We start from the raw sequence: 20,442 nt of genomic DNA, 5'->3' as shown, positions 1-20,442 counted from the left end.
ATGGTCTCGATCTCTTGACCTCGTGATCCACCCGCCTCGGCCTCCCAAAGTGCTGGGATTACAGGCTTGAGCCACCGCGCCCGGCCTGGAAAGTGATTTTTAAAAAAAATTATCTGAACCTAGCCACTCCTGGTTAGATGGACTCAAGCACATAGGTCCAGGCTTTGGAGTCTGGCTTTCCTCCTAACTTGATGTTCTTTGGGTAGACTAATTTTTCTGAGCCTCTGTTATTCTACCTTTATGACAGGGTAAGAGTAGCTAGCTCAAAGAGTAGTGAGACTTAAATATTCATTTTACTTGATGTTAGAGACACAGTTTAAGCCTAAAACACCTATTCTTTTTTCTGGTTTTAAGTATTTCAGGACTCTAGGAATCAAGTCAGGGGCACAAGGGCATTTTATAAAATGGGAAAATCAAGGCCAGACCATGATGGCAACTTGGTGTCCCCCAGTCAAAGCCTGATTGGCTGGCCAGAGCCTCCTGAGGAGGCAGCCAAGCCAGGGAGGGGCTGGGCAGTGCCTGCTGCCCTGTTGTACTGCTGCTGGGTTTGCCCATGAAGACAGTCTCTCCCAGCTGAGAGTCAGAAATAATGTATCCCAAGGCATTTCCTCTGGATGCACACACTGAAAGCGGGGTTGAGCTGTGGCAAGGCAGTAACCTAGGTGGCTTTTCTGCAGTCCTGAGACAAGTTTTTGTTGTTTTTGAGTTGGGGCCTCACTTGGTTACCTAAGGTGGAGTGCAGTGGCATGATCTCAGCTCACTGTGACCTCCACCTCCCTGGCTTGATATCGTCCCACCTCAGCCTCCCACGTAGCTGACACTGCAGGCACATGCCACAATGCCTAGCTAACTTTTTTGTAGAGATAGGGTTTCACTATGTTGCCCAGGCTGGTCTCGAATTCCTGGGCTCAAGCGATTCTCCCACCTCAGCTTCCCAAGTGCTAGGATTACAGGTGTGAGCCACCGTTCATTCCACTGGGTTACCTGCCTGTGTGCACTTAAGCTGCAGAAAGACTATGGTGACACAGATGACAAGTGTGGCCACATCCCATTTACTTCCCTGTGGCAGAGATACCAGTTTCACCACCTTTTTTATTGGATACAGAGTCATAAATTCTCTGATGCCCATGTGAGTCCTTTTAAATACATACGCTCAGGTACATTCAGCAAAGGGCATCTTATGGGTGACATGGAGCAAAGTGCTGGGATGGCGATGCCTGGGTAGGGCAGAGAAGTGTGGCCAGGGAAGGCCCCCTGGGGGCTGGAGGTACAGGCACCACTTCAGAAACAAAAATAAAACCAAAAATTGCTCTCCACCCCTCTGCCTGTGCTTGGGGCTGGGGAAGCTACCCTCTCACACTCAGGCCCATTATAGCCTAGCTGTGCAGGAAGGCAGGGCCTAGGGGCCAGTTATGGAGGTCCCCACCAGTGGTGCCCACTAGAACCAAGCCTGCTGGCATCAGCCACAAGGCAAGCCTGGGTCACCTCAGGCCTCTGCCCTGGATATAAGACCCTTGCCAGGGTAGAGCTGAGGCTGGGCAAGCCCAAGGCCAAGCCTCCCTTGGGCCATGCTGGCAGTGGCAGAGGAGACTTGGCCTCAAGGTGGGGAGCCTGCTTGATTGTCAGGGCAGCCTTGGGACTGGCTGAGGTCCCAAGGGGTTGGGGAGGGAGTAGTTGCCTTTGTTGGCCCTGGTACTCTGATCTTTACCCAATCCTAAACCTTATCCTCAGGCAAGGGCTGCAAATGAACACTTGTCCGGAATACATACATACACACAATACACAGCAATATATACAGAAATGCAGGCCTGGTACAAAGCTGGGTGAGAAAGCATGGCCACTGGGGTAGAGAGAAGGGCCAGGCCCCCAGGGGAAGGAAGTTACACTCATCAGGGACTGACAGGCTGGGACAGGTCCCATGGGTTCGAGTTAACTTCTCTGGGCACGTGGGCCATACACCCACTCACCATCTCTCCTGTTTTTACCCCAAGTCCACCAGGAACTCGGACTTTGGCACCAATAGTCACTCTGGGAAGGTCTCCTTCAGCTTAGCGCCTTAGAGGGATTGGGGCCCAGACTGCTCCCCACCTGTGGCCCAAAAGATTAGAAACCAGGACCAGGGTAACAGGCAGGACCCAAAGGCAAGGAATGGAGCCAAACCTTGGAGTAGCAGGCCTTGGGAAGGAGGCCTTTTTTGTTTTGTTTTTTCCTTTTGAGGCAATTCCTGAGGGGCTTGCTCAGACTCTAGTATTATAGGACTAAGAAAGCAAGAGCTGCCCTGATACTTCGGTGGTCTCTCCTGGCTGGGGAAAGGCGACGGTTCTGGGCAGCCCACCCATTCTTTATCCCCGCAAGGATGCATATATATGCATCATTTTCTGCCAGTGCTGTGGGAAAGCAACCTGAATAAAGCATGAAGTACTTAAGCCAAGTACACCAGCCTCCAAGGTAGGCACTGGGGCCAGGCTAGATGGCAGGGGGTGGTAGGAACACCAAGTGGCCACCTCTACTGCGCCTCAACACATACCTGGGGCCCCTGGAGCAGGGCTGCTTGTTCTCAGATATTCCTCTTTTTTGCATCTTACTGAGTATGAAATGTGGAGGGATCCCCTTTGGATGGGTAAAGATGGATGAAGTGCTTATAGGGATGGCCAGGCCCACTGTCCCTGTTTCCATCCTCAGCCTTAGCTGTATGGTTGCCAAAGAAATGAATGCATAGAGCCTCCCAGCAAGCAAAAGCTCCCTACTCAGCAGCAGGGCTCATCCCCCAGGAGAGAACAAAAGAAGAGCATCAAAGGGCTGGTGGGGAGCAAGGGCTGTAAAGCTGCCAGTGCTCAGCATGCATGAAGGCTGGGGTGCACAGGCCTGTCAGCCCCGGGGGGTGCGTGTGCAATGCGATACTCTGACCTCTTACTCCTGCTGCAAAGGCTTAGGCCTGTGCAATATGTGCTCTCACACATCCTTCACATAGCCAGAACAGGGCGGAGGACTGAGGGGCTTTCCTGGAAATCGCTAAACTCATGGGAAGTGGACGTCCCCCCAGGCGGAAGGGTATCTTGTTCATCCTTCTGTCTCTAGTGCTGGTGGTGCTCAGTACTATTGCACGAATGAATGAATGAATGAGTGAATAAAACTATGACTAGCATCAGTAACCTTTCAGCACCACCCTTCTGTCACCCTAGCTCATTGCCCATACACCCCAACCTCCTTTCCTAGGGCTGATGCCAGGCAGTCTAGTGTGTACCACTCAGAAGTTGCCCAGAGCCTTGTATTCAGGGATGGAAGGTCCCAGGGGCAGAGAAAATCCCTCAGTTGGGCAGGCTTAAGCCAAACAGGGCATCCCTTTGTGCTTTGTCCAGGAGACAGGGAAGGCAGCACCTCTGGTTCTGGGGTCACAGGGAGCAGGAATTACAGGGGTGCAGTTGGCAAGGCAGGACAAACAAACCCAAAGCAGCCAGGCCCTTAGTGGACCTCCACCTCCCTTCCAGGCCTCTGGAGGAGAAGGCGGCTGTGCTGCTTTTTCCTGACCCCTGAGGACAGGACTGGTGCAGGGAGGAAACCAGTGGAGCCAGCTGCTCTGGGGTAGAAGCAGGGGGTGCCACACACAGCCAAGGCTTCGTGCAGGACTAGGCAGGGAGTTGCCAGCATAACACCCTTGGTATTTTAGGTTAAGGGCAAGGACAGAACAAGCCATGGGAGGAAAAGTCAGCCATGATAGCAAGAGCTGGGACAGAGCTAGGGAGTGACACTAGGGGAGCTGGGTGTGCTGCTGAGCCTGTGGGGTCCCAGCTCTGGAGGACTCTTTACAAGGTAACCTAGGGCTGGGTCTTCATGTCCAAGCTAGGTTGTGTTAGGAAGTTGGTCCCTGGAAAGGACTGGGTAATGAGGGGACCCCATCCCCAGCCAGGCCTAATGGCTAGGGCTGGGAGCCGATTCTATCTAGGAGAGAAAGAAACCCTAAGGTAGATCTAGTTTAGATGTCTGAAAGAACTTTCCAAATGAAGGTTGGCAGGACCCCCAGCCTCTGAGCCACTACGGGAGTACTTAGAGGAGGAACCGGGGAGATCTGAGCCTTTGGAGCCTTGGTGCTGAGACCTGATACTTTGGGGACTGCAAAGGCCGGTGAAAAGCCCCACTGGCATCCTGTGGCTTCTAAGCCAAGTGGCTCCAGCCCAGGTTCAGCACTGCCCCTAGGCAGAAGACTCCAAGGCAGCCCTCACTCAGCCCGCCGGTCCTGTGGAGACTGAGGAGGGGGAGTGAGTCTGGAGGATGCTCTTCCTCTTCTTGGCCCCATGGGTCTGGCCCCCTGCCAAGGCCACATCTCCAAGCAAGCTAATTAGACAAGGAAGCAAAGCAAGCCACCCTCATCCTGGCTTCCTCCAAGGCCTCAGCACAGAGGGTGGCCCCGTGCCTCCCTCCCAGACAGCCCTGGTGACCCAAAGGCCATCAGGTTCCTGCCCAAGCACCTGGATTAGAAATTCCTTGAGGACAGGAACTACTCACTGTGACAGGGCTGCCTGGGGCTGGGACCCTGACCCTCTGGAGGGTCCCTCAGAATGAGTGTAGGTATAGAAACATGCACCTTTCAGCTCTGAATTTAGCTCCGGTGTGCAGTGGGGTGTGGGGCTGAGAGGAAGGGTCTTGTCTTACAGCAATAAATAAGTTTTCTCTCCCTGGCAATCCCCCACCTTGGAAGGGTGGTCTCATCCTGGGGAGAAGTTCTGGGTGACTGTTTCCTTTCCAAACCCACCCCCACCACTCCATTGTACTGCTGCCCCCAGCTTTTGGCTGACCATGTGCCCAGGCCCCTAGGTCTGCCTGTAGTATCCCCAGAAAATGTAGATCCAGAGCCTAGGCAGGCTGTCTAAATGGGGTGCCCCCAGAAGCTGGGGCAGGGTTGGGGAGAAGAGCCCTCCTTGCCAAGTCTGAGCTGCCTTGTGGAGCCCCCGCTGACCTTGGCCCCAGAGGCTCCTGACCAGGAGGCTGGGCCTCGGGAAGGAGAGGCCGGCCGGAACAGCTGAGGAACCACTGGGTGGTTATTGCAGATCCTGCAGGTGATAACACCAGATGCTGGTGGTGACAGCTCCTCACTGGCTGTGCCAGAGGCTGCTCCAGCTAGGGTAGGGTTGGGGTCAGAGGGAAGCTTCTGTCCGAGCCCCTGTACTGGAGAGGCAGTGCCCTGGGTCAGGCCTGTTGCTCCACTGCTCCAGGAGGACGACAGGAGACTTGTCAGTCTCCCCTGGAAGCCAGGGATAACACGTGGCCTCCAAAGGTCTAGTCCAAACCAGGGTCCCTCTGAGGTCCAAAGAGAGTGCCCTGGTGTGGGGCTGGCAGGGGCCCTGCCGCCCCCTACCCGGGTTAGCAGCCGCCTTCCACCTTGATGTGCAGAATTTTAGAGAAGCCGGGCCTCCGTCGTAGGGCCTGTGGACAGAACCCTGGGTTAGTCCTCCCTCTGTGCCAGGCAGGTGGGTCCCTCCTGCCACACTCACCCAGGTCACTGGCCCCAGTCTAGGGATGCCACTAGGGGTCTTGGGCAGCCTCAGAGCTGACCCCTCACCTGAAGTTTTGTCACCATGTCTTCAAACAGCTTCTGGGCCTCAGGGCTGCTGGGTTCTTTGAAATAATCTGCAATCCCAATCTGGACCACAATGGACTTTAGGTTCCGACAGATGCCTGAGAAAGGGTGGGCAAGGCAGGGGGCGTGTTGGGCTTGGACAATGGAGCTGCCTCCTATCCTCTCACTAATTAAGGAAAGCAGACAATCATGTGCCAGCCACCACCTCTGTCCATGACAGAGGACAGCAGACCCATGCCATCTGGGGGCTGGCGACCGGATGTAGGGAGAGGTAGATGGGGCTGAGGCACCGGAGAGGCTGCAGTGGCGTCTGGGAGGGTGAATGGGCAGCGGCCAGCTGTTGAAGGGCTCTGGAAATTTCCCTGACAGAGGGGGAAGCTGTCCATGGTCTGGTATGAATGACAAGGAACAGAGTGGCTGAGGTGAGGCTTGTGGATCCAGGCTGGAGCATAAAGGAGGGGGAGGTGGGACAAACACTGGGGAACAGAGGGCTTAAGGGCGTGAAGTATGGAGAGGTGGAGGAAGGTGGCTGAGAAGCACTGGGAGGTCCTGATTCTGGTGGTCCAGGGTGTGCCATGTGGCTGAAGGGGGAAGAAGGTCTTGGAAAGAGGGTCAAGGCATGTTGGCGCAGTCAGCATGGGGTCCTCCCAGGAGCCAAAGGGTCCTGGCTAGTGGTCTCCTTGGGCAGGAGCAGCCCACACTGGGTGCCATGTCCTCAGTGCAGGTGGATGAATGACTGAGGGTGGAGTGGGTGGTTTGAAAGGTGTGGAAGCGAAGGAGGCATGATATGGAGTTCAGGGAGAGAGGGGTCCTCACCCTGAGAACTGTCCTGGGGGGGCTTCCACATATCATCTCATTTAATCCTCTCACGCATCCTAGACAGTCAGCTTAGAAGATGGGACTTGGAGAGGTATAGTAACTTGCCCAATGTCACTGAGCTAATAAGTAGCAGAGCCAGACATGGGACCTAGGTCAGTTGAGCTCCAGACCCAGTGTTCTTAACCTGTCCCCTTGCCTCTGCCCTTGGCTGGAGGCCCTGATCAATCTGCACCAGTGATAGTTAGGCTACCTGCTGACAGAGCCCTGTGAAAGGTGACAGTCATACCCTGCCCTGCATTCCCCCATTGCTCACTGTTGAAGTGCAGCAGGGCCTTAGGGGTGACAGGGGTGGCTGTGAGCACCAGCATCTCCAGTCCCTTCAAGCCTTCACGGCAGACCTCTGCCGCCACCTCCTGGGTGATCTCTGACACATGGTCAAGTTCCAGGACCTGCAGCCGCATGCAGTTTCTCGCTAGGAAGAGGAAGCAGAAGGATCCTGCTGACAAACTCCCCAGGTCACCCCCGCGGGCAGCACCCTGGGTCCCCTGCCACCACCCAGGCTGCAGTCCTGATCCCCTGTGGGATTTCACAGGGTAGCACTGCACCCATGCCTGCTTCTCACTACCCGACTCAATCCAAGGAAAGACTCACCGAGTGATGCCAGGCCCTGTACCCCACAGCCGGCACCCCCGACCCCCAGGGCCCGCAGGTGGGGCCAACAGCGACCAATCATCTGCAGGCAGCGGTTACTGAAGCGCGTGGGCTGCTGGCTGGAGAATGGGAAGGGGGAGTCATCAGAGAAGTCTCTGGATGCCTGACACCCCAGCATGTTCCTCCTGTGGGACCCCTCCCTGACTGAGGCAAGTGTTCCTCCCAACAACCCAGCTGGTCAAGTCAGAAAATCAGGATCATCCCTGACTATTATGCCCTCATCTGCCAAGTCCTGCAGATTCTGATTCCCAAGCACTCTTTTTTTTTTTTTTTTTTTAGACAGGTTCTCACTCTGTCACCCAGGCTGGAATGCAGTGGTGTGATTTTGGCTCACTGCAACCTCTGCCTCCTGGGTTCAAGTGATTCTCCTGCCTCAGGCTCCCAAGTAGCTGGGACTACAGGTGTGTGCCACCATGCCCGGCTTATTTTTTCATATTTTTAGTAGAGATGGGTTTCACCATGTTGACCAGGCTGGTCTCAAACTCCTGTCCGCATGCGATCTACCCTCCTTGGCCTCCCAAAGTCCTGGGATCACAGGCACGAGCCACTGAGCCCAACCTCAAGTACTCTTGAACCCACAGTTCAGACCACCATTGGCATTCTCTGGGTTAGTACTAGTCTCCTGCCGTGTCATCCTTCACACTACAGACCGGGAGCCCCTCATTCCTACATCCATTCATGCCACCATTCAGCAAATGGTTATCAAGTCAAGAACAACTGAGCTAGGTCCTGGAGGTGCAGTGGTGACATCACAGGCAGGGTCCCTACCCTCAAAGAGTGGACAGTCTATTTAGTGGCAGGAGTGGTGGGGGGCATAGAACATTACCAGTCTGATCTTAATCCCTTTCTTATAATCTAAAATCCCCCGAAAGAGCTTCCAATGCTTTCTAGATAAAATGCAAAAAACCTAAAGTCCTTAGCAAGGCCCTTCCTGATTGCCCCAACTTTCCTTTCCATTCACACCAAACTTGCCATTTCCCTGAATACTTCATCCCTCAGCATTTGCCCTGGCAATAGATATCTCTCTGGCATCTATTATCCACTTGGTAGCAGGGATACAGAAATGGACATTCCTAGATTCTGCCTTGAGAACCACCAGTCTAGTGGAGGAGATCGAAATATAAACAAATTATTGCAAAGTAGGGCCAGGCGTGGTGGCTCATGCCTGTAATCCCAGCACTTTGGGAGGCTAGGGCGGGCAGATCACCTGAGGCCAGGAGTTCAAGACCAGCCTGGCCAACATGGTGAAAGCCCATTTCTACTAAAAATACAAAAATTAGCTGGGCATGGTGGCCCATGCCTATAGTCCCAGCTACTCAGGAGGCTGAGGCAGGAGGATCGCCTGAACCTGGGAGGTGGAAGTTGCAGTGAGCTGAGATCGCACCACTGTGCTCTAACCTGGGTGGCAGAACGAGACCCTGTCTCAAAACAGAAAAAGAAAAAAAGTGCTTGGAAATCAGAATCTGCAGGACTTGGCAGATGAGATGAGAGCAGAGGAGTCAGGGATGATCCTGCAAAGTCGATGACAGAGGGGTCAGGGCAAGGTGCAGTGGAGATGGAGGCAGGTGAGTAGTGACACGCTGTCCAGGAGGAGCTGTCGTGTGGAGAGAGGCAAAGTGTGGGGAGCAAAAGAGCCTGGCGTGTTTGAGGAACTCCAGGCAGAGTGAGAAAGGATTTCATAGCCTGGATTCTCCAACAACTGGTTCTTATACACCGACCTCCCTGAACCGCCTTTCATATGTCAAACAAAGCTGGTGATTTTTAGCTGGTGTTTACTGAACAATTACTGTGGACTCTGCAGGCTTTGGGTACTTGATCTCATCTGGGCCAGTAACAGCCCTAATAAGGTCCACAGTTCCTAATACCACCTTTACTTTGCAGTTTGAGAAACTAAGACATGATTGGGATGCCCAAGGTGACAGTGCCAGTAAGCCAGGACATAACCCCAGGTCTGATTTTATTTATTATTATTTAGTTTATTATTATTATTTTTTGAGACAGAGTTTCACCAGTGCAATGGTGTGATCTCAGCTCACTGCAACCTCCGCCTCCTGGCTTCAAGCGATTTTCCTGCCTCAGCCTTCTGTGTAGCTGGGAATACAGGCACGCACCACCATGCCCGGCTAATTTTGTTATTTTTAGTAGAGACAGGTTTTTTCCCCTGTTGGTCAGGCTGGTCTTGAACTCCTGACCTGAGGTGATCTGCCCACCTCAGCCTCCCAAAATGCTGGGATTACAGGTATGAGCCACTGCGCCTGGCCAACCAGGTCTGATTTTAAAGCTCTGCTCCTAAGGCCTCAATGGACAGATTAATGTGCATGAATCTGTCCTAATAGCTTGTGGAATGGGCTCTGATCTACTCACTCCTCAGGACACAGGACCAACTGTGTCCCCTCTGCCACCCCCCAAACCTGCCAGGGCTCACCAGGGGTGAAGTGGTGCCACTTGGAGGGAGACGATCTCTCTGCAGCCTGCTCCCAGGGCCCAAATGACCTCGTGGCCCACAGGGTCTGTGGCACTCCTGTGAAAAGACAAAACTGCAGGTCGGCCGGCGGGGTGGCTTATACCGTAATCCCAACACTTTGGGAGGCCAAGGCCAGGGCTGGGGATCACCAGAGCCCAGGAGTTCTCGATCAGCCTGGGCAATACGGCGAGACCCCATCTCTATTTCAAAAATAAAAATACAAAAGAAAAGATACAAGACAAAGCTGGAGTCGCCCACTCTGGTGGCCTCTGCTCTTGCCGAGGCTTCCTTCCCTTCGGCCATAGAGGTCTTGGGTCCCTTTGCTTGAGAACCCTGGTGGAGACTATGCAGTACCTCGGGATATTGTGGGACCCTGGGCTGAGAGGGCATGGGCCATGCTTCTAGTCAGGTGGACCCACCTGTAGGTGACAGCCTGCAGTGCGCGGCAGTAGCAGCTGGCCAGCCAGAGCGAGCGGTCGGTGAGGATGTTTGGACAGTGGGAGATGCGCAGGATCAGCAGGTTCCCCCCAGCTGCCTTCAGCAGGGACTCCAGCCCAGCTTCCAGGCAGCCCCTGGGGATGACCAGAAACTCAGAGAGCTGGCCACCTCCTCCTCTGGGAAACATCCTTACTTAACTCCAGGCCTGTGGCCCAACAGCACCCACCACCCACCCACTGCAGGCCTCACCGGGTACTCCGGGCATACTCCTCCTTGCTCTCCTTCTTTCCCCGCTGCCGGGGCTTCAAGTTCTGCAGTGTCAGAGAGTGAGCCTGGGTGCACCACTGAGCCAGCATTGCCAGGAACTGCGGGGGCGGGGAAGGGTACTTGGAGATGAAGGGATCTGAACTTGGTTGGCTGGAGGTGGGCCAGCCCCAGGATAGGAGGCCCCATGACAGCATTTCAGGCAAGCCAGGTTGGCACTAGTGTTGTAAGGGTTGCAAAGACCAGACCTTGAGGGGTCAGATGCTACCCAGGGGAAAGGTGGCCTCAAGCAGGGAACAGAAGACAGGTGGGGCAGGCACCTTGGAGCAGATACGGGCATTCTCAAGCAGCACCCTTGTCCAGACTGCGGGGTGGCGGGCCACGAAGCGCCAGTCCCGGCAGACCTCGGCAGCATGCAGCAGTGTGCGCGTGTCCAAGTAGGTGAAGATGCAGAAGAGGGCGGCTCGCATCTTCAGGATCTCTGGGCTGATGACCTCGTTGGAGCGTGAGGGGCTGCCCCTCTCTGCTCGCCGACCCCGCCCACTGCCTCCCTCGGGGCGGGCTGCAGAATACCAGGGGTTCAAAAGTGAGCATGGAGGGTCAAGGCTGGTGTGAGGAAGTGTGTGGGGAGCTGGGGCAGGGTGGGAGCTGCAGAGGAATGGGCATGCTGGGGTACCGGGGCCTGGGGGGGAAGGAAAAGGGGCCTCTGCATCCCTGTCCTTGGAAGTACCCCATCTCTAATTTTACGCATTACAAAAAGGTGTACCTTATGTAAACTTTCTTTTTAAGGTTATATATCACTCAAACTCACCCCCTACATGAGGTAATGCATCAGATTTGGAGAGGGAAAGGAGTTGGGGGGTGCTGGAGTATAAACCAGGCCTCTGGAAACAGAGGGCAGACATGCGGCTGCCCAGAACATGGGGTGCAGCTACACCCCTGACCCTAACCCTCTCACCTCCAACCCACCCACACATGTGCGGGGCCTCCCCCACTGCACCAGGGGCTTCAGAGTTTGGAGGCAACACTCAACTGCTCTCCTGTAAATGTTAATGAGCCCACTAGGTGAATGGACCCCTCCCTGGGCTGGATGCGGCATCCTTGTGCAACAGACAATCTGAGCATACTTGTGCCACTGCAGCCCAGCCCTGTCAAAAAGTTCCTGCCCCAGGCCTAAAGGGCGCTATGTAGGAGGGGTGGGCAAGTCTGGGGAAAGGGGGAGATGCAGGAGCCCAGGAAATTCACTGTTTCAGTCCTGTGTCTCCCTGCCCACCCTTCCAGGACTTACCTGAGAGCCGGCAGCTGCTCAATGGTCCAGCCATAGCAGGCCCGGGGCGGGGCACATCCAACGGGCCCTCAGCCTCTGACTCAGTGGTTCGGGAGCCCACGTCAGAGACATCACCCTCTTCCCCCTCGGTGCTGTGTCGGCGGGGTCTGCGCTGCCAGTTCTGGATGGCCTGGCGCCGCAGGCCTGAGCTGCGAGGGGCCTGGGACCGTTCTGGGCCCCCATTGGCATTCTGGGCCCGTGCGCCCAAGCCCCCAGGGCCACTGTCCTCAGGGACCCCCTCCTCTGGTCTGGGCAGCTCCAGACTGTCACTGTCATAGCAGCCTGAGCTCTGGGATGCGGCTGGCACACGGCTGGAGGCCCTGAGGCAGGGTGGACCACACAGTAAGGGGTGAGAGGCACCAGGCCTGCCCAAACTCCCCACTCTGCCCCTACCATCAGCCGAGGGCAACCCACCCGCCCTGCTTTCCAAAAGCCCCTTCTGGGTGAGGAAAGGCAGACACAGGTGAGCCAGGGAGGGTAGGGGCAGAGGATGACACAAGCCCCAGAAAGGCCAGCGGATCTTTCCAGGGCGAGGGTAGGCTGCATGGGGTGGGCTGGGCCCAAGGCTTACCCTGTGCTGGGAGAGGAGCCATGCCGTGACACTGCATATGTGCTAGGCATGGCCGGGCCTGCGTGGTGTTCTCGCTGTGGGCCCCCAGAGTGGGAGGTAAAGGAGAGGGGCAGAGGAGCCAAGAGGATGAGCAGGAATAGCAGGGAAACAGGGTAAAAGATGGAGAGGAGGGGAAGAGAGAGAAGGAAAAAAGTTGGGAAAGATGGACAAATGGACAGACAGACAGCCCAGAGAGGCAGGCTCACCAGCCGCCTCCCCACACCCACCCAACACCCTGAACTCCAGCTAGTGGCTCCTGGGCTCTCATTTGCAGGGATGGGCAGAGATAGCCCCTGATGGCTGGGGCCACTGGATCACATCTCACTGCAGCCTTAGGGGCTGCCACTGGCACTCCTGCCCAATCAGAGGGGCTCCCCTGTTCCCAGCATCTGCTCATGGAGGAAAAGCCAAAGAAGGGGCAGATGAGGCATCATGGGGAGAGGTCTGGCCATGTGAAAGGTGAGGTTGCGGGGGGCCAGGTGTGCAGATAGAGGAGGGAAGGCATGTGGGCACTCACCATTCTGCCTGGGCCCCGGGCATTGGGGCCAGCGCCACCTCCCCCACCTCCACGGCCCAGGCTGGCGCTGGGCGTGCTGCCACAGCTGCTGCTGATGACCTGCAGCTGCCGCTCGGCACGGTCAGCGCGCTCAAGGAGCTCCTCAATGAACTGCTGCAGCCGCAGCTTGGCACTGGCCTCCCGCGCCGCTGTCTCCTTCAGGAACTGGTCGATCTGCACCACCTCCCTGGGCCCAGAGCAGTCTCTTACCCCAGAGTCTTGGCCTGCCTGCCCACATCCCCTCCGAAAGAGAGCCCAGCCAGTGCAGGCAGACACCTGCACAGCTGCCTGCAGTGTCTGCCTATGGTCACATGGGTTTCTGCAGAACAGGCCAAGCACATGGCCCCACACGATGACACAGAACAGAAATGCACGCATGCACATTGCACTCCGAGCTACACACTCACACCCTACCCACCCAATACAAGACATGCAACTACACACCCTTCTTTCCAAGAAATACTCAGCCATACTCATCCCACACAATCACTCCAGGCACACACACAGCCCCACACACATGTACCCCATGTACATCCATATGCCATAACCAGACACATCTCTCTCATAAACACAGACATGTTCAGACACACAGGCATGCCCTTCAGTACCCAGCATCCCAACACAGCACACTCCTAGGCACACACTTAGAGTCACCAGCCATGTCACATATCCCCACACAGAGCCCCATTACACAGCCCCAGGCACAGCCCCACACATTCATGTTTCTGTACTCACATCATGTTCCAGCTCGAGCACATGCTCACGTGTGAGACACGCAAAGAAACGTGGAGGCACAGTACCACCAACATAGTCAAATACACTTTCAGGAACATTCAAAAATATACACTAAGTCACATCAACACGCAGAGGAATACACTCAAATGTGGAAGCATACTGATAGTTTGCACCAACTTCTAGGAGCTCATGAACACATGGCACACTTAGAATCACATGTGTACTTACTCCCAATTGCATTCCCGGTTGTTTGTGCATCCATTCAACATTTATTGAGCACCTTCTAGGTGCCAGGCACTGTTCTAGGTATTGGGGAAATAGCAGTGAACAACTCCTGTCTTTATGGAGTTTATATCACAATGGGGACATATAAATAATATCTATATACAAATGCTCTTTGGCTTACAATGGGGTTACATCCTCATCAGCCCATAATAAGTTGAAAATATCATCAGTCAAAAGTGTATTTAATAACTTAACCTACTGAACATCAGTGCTTAGCCCGGCTTACCTTACTTGTGCTCAGAGCACTTATGTTAGCCTACGGTTAGACAAAATCACTGAACACAAAGTCTATTTTATGAAAAAAAGTGTTGAATATCTCATGTAATTTATTGGATACTGTACTAAAAAAAGTATGGTTGTATATACTGTTTTTCATTTTCATACAGTATAGTTTCTAATGACTGCATGGTGCTTTTGTAGCATCAAAAAATCAAAAAATTGTGTCAAACCATTGTAAGTCAGGGACCATCTGTAGTTCATAATCCTACATTTAAAGACCAGAGAAATGAAGAAAATTGAGACAAAAAGCTAGAAGGAAATCCCAAGAGTGTCCCAGAAGGCAAGTGGAGAAGGCATGTCAGGGTTCAGCTGTGTCAAATGCTGCCAATGTGCCAAGTAAGATGATGGTTTGGCCTTAGCAACAGGAAGGTCTCTCTACCAGGGACTCTGGTAGAGGTGGAAATGCGATCAGACTGGGTTCAAGAGAGAAAGTAAGGACAGAAATTGGAGACAAGAAGTATAAACAAATAGAAGGAGTCTTCTGTAAGGCGGAGAGAAAAGGGGCAGCAGCTTAAGGGGAAGAGGGTTACGGCAGATGGGAGAAATGACATGTCTTTATGCTTTTAGGAATGACCTGCAGAAACAGAAAGTCTCATGATGGAGAGGGGAGAGTTGAGCTATATCTTTAGGAAGCCAAAAGGGAAGAGGATCTGGTGCCAAAATGCAAGGGTTGGCTTGTCTAGGACAGAGAAGGAGAAAGGCACAGTCTTCACAAAGAGGCACAGGGTCACACTGCCAAGTCTTCACAGTACCAAGCACACATCATCGTGACACTCTTGGCCCCACACACCATCACTGCATGCTCGTGGCCACAGATCCTGTTACAAAGCCATAGCCACATACACAGACACACTCAGGCACGCCCCCGGTGATTGTGGCGGCACAGTGACTGGACGGGTACAACCACCTACAGAACCCGAGGGTCTACTCACTGCTGCTTCCGACTCAGCTCCTGTTCCTTGTGCACCAGGTCCTGCTTGAGCGAGGCCAGCAGCTCCACGCTCACGTCCACCTGGCGCGAGAGCTCAGACGCGCGCTCTTCCAGCTCCTCCTTCTCGCGCCCGAGCCTCGCACTCTCCTGCCGCGCGGTCTCCAGTTCAGCCGCCTTGCGCTCCAGCTCGGCCTGCAGCCGGCCCACCTGGCCCGCGATCTTCTGCTCCACCTCCTCGCTCAGCCTCTCCAGCCGCCGGTCCACCTCCAGCTTCTCCAGCGCGCGGATCTTGAGGCGCGCCAGGCCTTCTTCATAGGCCACATCCGCCGGTGAGGGGGACGCGGGGGAGGCGGAGGCCGGCCCGGAACAGGGGCCGGGGCCGGGCCCAGGTGGCGGCGTCGAGCACGCCGAGGACGCCACGGACTTGCGGGCGAACAACTCCCCCAGCGGGATCTCGATCTCGCGCAGCGCGTAGCGCGCGGCGGCGGCGGGCACGAGGCCCGGCTCGGCCAACTCCTCGCAGGGCAGGCTGGCGGGCACCAGGTCTCCGGGGAAGTGGGCGAGGGGCGCGTGGTGGTGGTGGTGGTGCAGCAGGTGAGGCGCCGCAGTGGACGGCCCGGCCGCCTGCTCCTTGCCCTGGAAGGACGTGCTCTCGAAGACCTCGCGCCGGGCGCCGGGCACGGCCAGCAGGGCGGCGGGCTCGGGCGCCAGCGGGAAGCCCGAGGCGGCGGCGGCGGCGGCCGCGGCGGCGGCGGCGCCGTCGCAGATGCTGTTGGTCTTGGAGAGGATGTAGAGCGTCTCGTAGGTGTGGCTGTACTCCAGGTGCGCGCGCAGCGACGACAGGCTCCGGAAGCGCTTGTGCTCCCCGCAGCGGGGGCAGCGGTATGGCAGGTCCAGCGAGGCCATGGCCCCGCTGCCCCCGCGGCACGCAGGCTCCACCGCGGCCCCCCTCGCCGGTCAGCCGGGAGCGCTCATGGGGGGCCGCGGGCGAGCTCCCCTGCGGGGTGAGGAAGGCTCAGGGCGCCCGCGGCCCAGGGCGAGGAGGCTGAAAGAGAGGATGAGTCTTAGGAAGAGGGTATCGCTGCTCCCACCCCAGCTCCCAGTCCAGAGCTCACATCCCCCAGCCATGAGGAAATTCGTATCGAGGGGCAAGGGGAGACCTCCCAGAGGAGGCTGGGCTGCTTTCGCACCTGTGGGAGGGCCTGTATATGAGCAAGAGGGAGAGAGAATAAGATGTAGGTTTTTAAAGGGGAGGGCGCGTAATTACTTTTATTTGTAATGGTTCCAACCTGAAAATGACCCAAGTGCTCATCAACGGTAGAACGGTTATAATGATAGAATCTACCCAGCAATAAGAAAAGGAACTATTGGTACACAGAATGACATGGATGAGTTCATCCAATATTATGTTGCGTGAAAAGAAGCCAGACCAAAGAGTGCATGCTTTAGGATTCCAGAGAGATGGAGTTCAAGAACAGACACAATTGATGATGAAGAAGTTGGCATAGAGGTCTCCCACTCGAGGCTACATGAAGAGGCAGGAGGCAGCTTTATGTGATGTGGAGAATGTTCTATATCTGCTCTGAGTGGTGTTTATACAGTTGTGTACATATGTAAATAATCATCAAGCTGTACACTTGAGTGTAAAAATTGAAGAAGATGCTTATTTTCATTTTTTGCAGATTGCACCCCCACACAGGCTGGGACTATTGATACCATGTTGCAGTGACCAGGACATCACTCCACCTAATGACATTGCATTTGTCACTGTTTGTTCTGTCCTGATTTCTGCATCACATCCTCCTATCCCTACTATTCCAGGCACTTAGGTCTTTTTCTCAGACCTATTAAAGGTGGGGTGGGCTTCCAGAAAGTGTCCCTGCCCCACCTTCACCCCAAGTGCTTTATTATCCATCCTCCCCACAACCCTTACAGCACAAGGTCCCGCCACCCCTCCACCAATTCTAGCATCCCAACCCTCCTCACCTTCAACTCCTGCTGCCCCTCCATCTCTGGCTTCCTGTCACCCTTCTTCTACCGTGTGGGGTCTCCATCCCATTCCTCACTGCCATCCTCTTCCTAACTGCCTGCAGTCGGGCTTCCACTGCCCTGTGATCAAGGTCACAGATCACTTGCTGATCAGACAAGCTAGTTGTCATCAAGGGTCTTCCCCTTCTTGGTCCTGTGCTGATACTGTTGACCCCTCCATCTTCACAGGCTGCTGTGAGCTTTCCTGTTTGGATTTTCCCCTGGTTCTGTAACTTCCTGTTCTTGCTGCCTTCCTAAACATCCTCATTCCCTGAGGTCTGCCTCTGCGGTCCTCCATCTCTCTCCTCCCACTAGGCAGGCAGTCAGCTTCCCTCTCATAGGTTTACTTACACCTGTAAGCTCTACTTCTCCATCATGACCTGCCGCAGAATTCTGTTGCCTTCTGGCATTTCCACAGGATGTATGGGTGGATGTCTGTTCCCTGTGCCAGCCCAGCATCCAGTCCTCCTCCCGGTAACAGCACCCTGCTTTGACCGTAGGGAACCATCCTTCCCTACTTTCTCAGTCCACAGGGTCTGGGGGATGTGACATAGACTTGGCAAATCAGTCCTGGGATAAACACAGAGCACCAAAGTTGAGCCAGTGAGCCCCAGGACTGTTCTGGAATGATTGAGGGAAAGCATTCTCTTTGGGATCAGGTTTCTAAGCTGATGGAGAAGGGCAGAGCTGCTGGGGCCATCCTTTCTCCTTTTGGGAGGAGACACCTGGGAATGAAGCCAACCCAAAGAAGCAAAACTTAGATGGAGAAAGACATTGCTCACAGACACTGTTTGAGAGCCTGGTCTGTTCAGTTGCACAAACCAATCAATCCTGTCCCCCCCCCACCCCCCCCCACCTTTTTTTTGAGATGGAGTCTCACTCTTTCACCCAGGCTGGAGTGCAGTGGTGCAATCTCGGCTCACTACATCCTCTACCTCCCGGTTTCAAGTGATTCTCCTACCTCAGGCTCTCGAGTAGCTGGGATTATAGGCATGTGCCACCACTCCTGGCTAACTGTTGTATTTTTAGTAGAGATGGGTTTTCACCATGGTGGCCGGGCTGGTCTTGAACTCCTGAACTCAAGTGATCCGCCTGCCTCAGCCTCCAAAAGTGTTGGGATTATAGGTGTGAGCCACCGTGCCTAGCCCCCATTGCCCTTTTTTGCTTAAAGCTAGCTACAGTTGGGTCTGGTTACTTGCACTCAGAAAATATCCTAACCGAGAAATTAGAATCAGAGATGGAAATTTTTAATAGACACACAAACGAAATTAGCTGTTAGTTCAGCTCCTTAGTTGGAGGGGGGCATAAGCTGGCACTGCTTTCCCCACAGCCGACTTAGAGGGTTGGTGAGCCTGTCACAGAGCAGCAGTAAAACAGCTGATTAAACTGTCTTCCACCATCCCTGGAGCTCAGGCCATGTACCTACCATGCCTGCAACATTAGGGATTTTGTAGAAAAATGTCAGGATGTTGAGTGTCTTTCCCATGGCCTCAGTAAGGTCCAACAAGCAAGATACACACTCTGGCTGAAAGGAGCCCATCTGAAAACAGAGAGGAAGAAAATTTGGGCTTGCCCAGAGAGGTCCTTTCTGCCTGCGGCCAGTAATTCAATATGGCTGAGAGTAAGATAATTAAGAGCCAGCTCTTTTCTTCAAGCTAAAGTCAGCTCAAGCGAAGACAGACAGGCTGGGAACTAAGAAGGAGACAAGCCTGAGGCCTGACAGGTACTTGACTCCTCAGGCCCTGCTGAACCCCTCCTCCTGTGCCCTGCCAGCTGGACAGAAGCTTCTCTTATAAGCAGGCTTCTGTTGGGATGCAGCTTGAGTGAGAAGGGGCAGATGACATTTTGCCTCCCATCCCAGATTAAGAGTTTGCATTGCCCTGTGGCAGAGGCCCAGCTAGAGGCTGCAGAACCAAGGGCTCCTGGGATGCACAGAACACTGGGGCCTGTTGCTGAGAGATAACCCCTCCCCTCCTACACCACCACCAGGGAATTCATTCAAGAATCATAACTTTCATAGAGGTTTGTAGCTCTGGTTAATAGCTCTGGGGATGACAAAACGCAAACGGACTGAAAAGCCTCCCAATGATTAAGGGAACTGTATTGCCAGAAAACCCCCACAAACCAAAGGATAGGATTGCTCAGCCCCTATGGCTGCCCTGAACCTCTCTAAACCTGTACCCCTCAGGGCACCTCCCACAGAGACAGCAAAATCAGAGCAGCAAGATTGGTGTACCAGGGAACCTCTTCCCCATCTTTGAGTCAAACATGTGGACCACAGACCAGGTTTTTTTTCCTCACCCCCCTCTTCAACTAGGAAGGCTTTTCTTCTTTCAGCTATACAGTTTTCTCTCCATCATTGTGGTTGGGCCATAAATAGAAAGACCATGAGCTTAGTATCTAACCAAACAGCCCATTGCTATTGCCAAGATGTTAAATTGGGGATAGATATGGTAACTGGGTGAAAACTTCGAATGTCTCCTCCCAGAAGTAGGAGAACTGTGCTTTAAGTTTGGTGAGGGATAGTTGCATTATGATAAACAGGGAAGTATTTTTTAAAATTACACAGGAAAGGGGGTCTGTGTCAATCTTGGACATCTAAGAAGTGAAATACAGTGGATGTTGATTGTTTTTGCTGCCCAGCTCTCGTCCCTCTTTGTTGTGAATTGATCTCCAATTTTCCCTTTGAGAACCATTCCCTGCACTTTGAGTAGATTTGGGTAGGGCTGACCGCATCCACTAGCTCCCAGGGAATGCACATGACCTCAGTCTTTTCCATTAGAGTCACAGTGGTCGGGTCAGTAACAGACTCATTTCTCAATCTGGCTGATACAGGTACTTTAGGAGCTGTGCTAAGTTGGTAGGATGTGAGCCTGTAGCTACTTGTGGACATTTTTGTCCTTTCTTTGGGAGAAAAGAAGTAAAAGACCCCTAATGATATCATTGGGGTTTCCACATCTAGATGTGCCTGAAACTCTAACCCAGGACTTGACCATTAAGAAGGGCTGCAAATGTTTCTCTAGCTTTAATCATTTGGGTCAGTTGCCAGTCTCTAGTAATAAGACTGCAGACTAACACAGTGGCCCACAGTGTCAAAAACAAATTCCAGACTTCTCCTCACCTACTACCCAGCACCCGTTTCCTTTGGTGTCACTGTCCTCCCTGCCAAACCACTGGCCATCTTGATTTTTCTCTCTGATAACCATCAAGACCTACTGTTTTTTTTCCTTCCAAGTGCTTTCAACCCAACTATTCTTTTCTCATGCTTTGTGCTCTTGCAGACCACAGCCTCCTCACACCTAGACTGCTGGCCTAGCCTTCAGTCCCACAGCTCTATTCCATCTGTAAAGGCATCAGATTCCTATGCTCACACTCCTTCAAGGGTACCCCGTCTACTACCAACTGCAGCCCAACTCCTCA

General features: G+C 54.1%; 2 protein-coding genes across 3 annotated transcripts in view; one reads left to right on the top strand and one right to left on the bottom strand.

Annotated features, from left to right (window-relative positions):
* The window catches only part of CCT7 (chaperonin containing TCP1 subunit 7), a 19,930-nt gene extending 17,870 nt beyond the window's left edge, over positions 1-2,060 (top strand). Inside the window, exon 10 of the mRNA XM_017521922.1 lies at positions 1,992-2,060. Within this exon, the coding sequence (XP_017377411.1) occupies positions 1,992-2,060 (69 nt within the window). The remainder of the gene's footprint in view (positions 1-1,991) is intronic.
* Positions 1,052-20,442, bottom strand: part of FBXO41 (F-box protein 41) — a 29,257-nt gene continuing 9,866 nt past the window's right edge. Inside the window, exons 2-13 of one of the 2 annotated variants that reach the window (XM_017521945.2) lie at positions 14,996-16,039; positions 12,726-12,951; positions 12,170-12,243; positions 11,560-11,918; positions 10,592-10,833; positions 10,257-10,372; positions 9,989-10,141; positions 9,531-9,626; positions 7,046-7,164; positions 6,708-6,866; positions 5,558-5,673; positions 1,052-5,421 (exon numbers count right to left, since the gene is read on the bottom strand). In XM_017521945.2, the coding sequence (XP_017377434.1) occupies positions 5,359-5,421; positions 5,558-5,673; positions 6,708-6,866; positions 7,046-7,164; positions 9,531-9,626; positions 9,989-10,141; positions 10,257-10,372; positions 10,592-10,833; positions 11,560-11,918; positions 12,170-12,243; positions 12,726-12,951; positions 14,996-15,900 (2,628 nt within the window). In that variant the 5' untranslated portion in view covers positions 15,901-16,039 and the 3' untranslated portion in view covers positions 1,052-5,358. Of the gene's footprint in view, positions 5,422-5,557; positions 5,674-6,707; positions 6,867-7,045; positions 7,165-9,530; positions 9,627-9,988; positions 10,142-10,256; positions 10,373-10,591; positions 10,834-11,559; positions 11,919-12,169; positions 12,244-12,725; positions 12,952-14,995; positions 16,998-20,442 lie in introns of those variants that run through there. The other variant, XM_017521944.2, reaches the window with a different exon arrangement.

Source organism: Cebus imitator, unplaced genomic scaffold (genome assembly GCF_001604975.1).
Source record: "Cebus imitator isolate Cc_AM_T3 unplaced genomic scaffold, Cebus_imitator-1.0 Scaffold23, whole genome shotgun sequence".
NCBI lineage: Eukaryota > Metazoa > Chordata > Mammalia > Primates > Cebidae > Cebus > Cebus imitator.
This window is presented reverse-complemented; position numbering and strand designations above follow the sequence as displayed.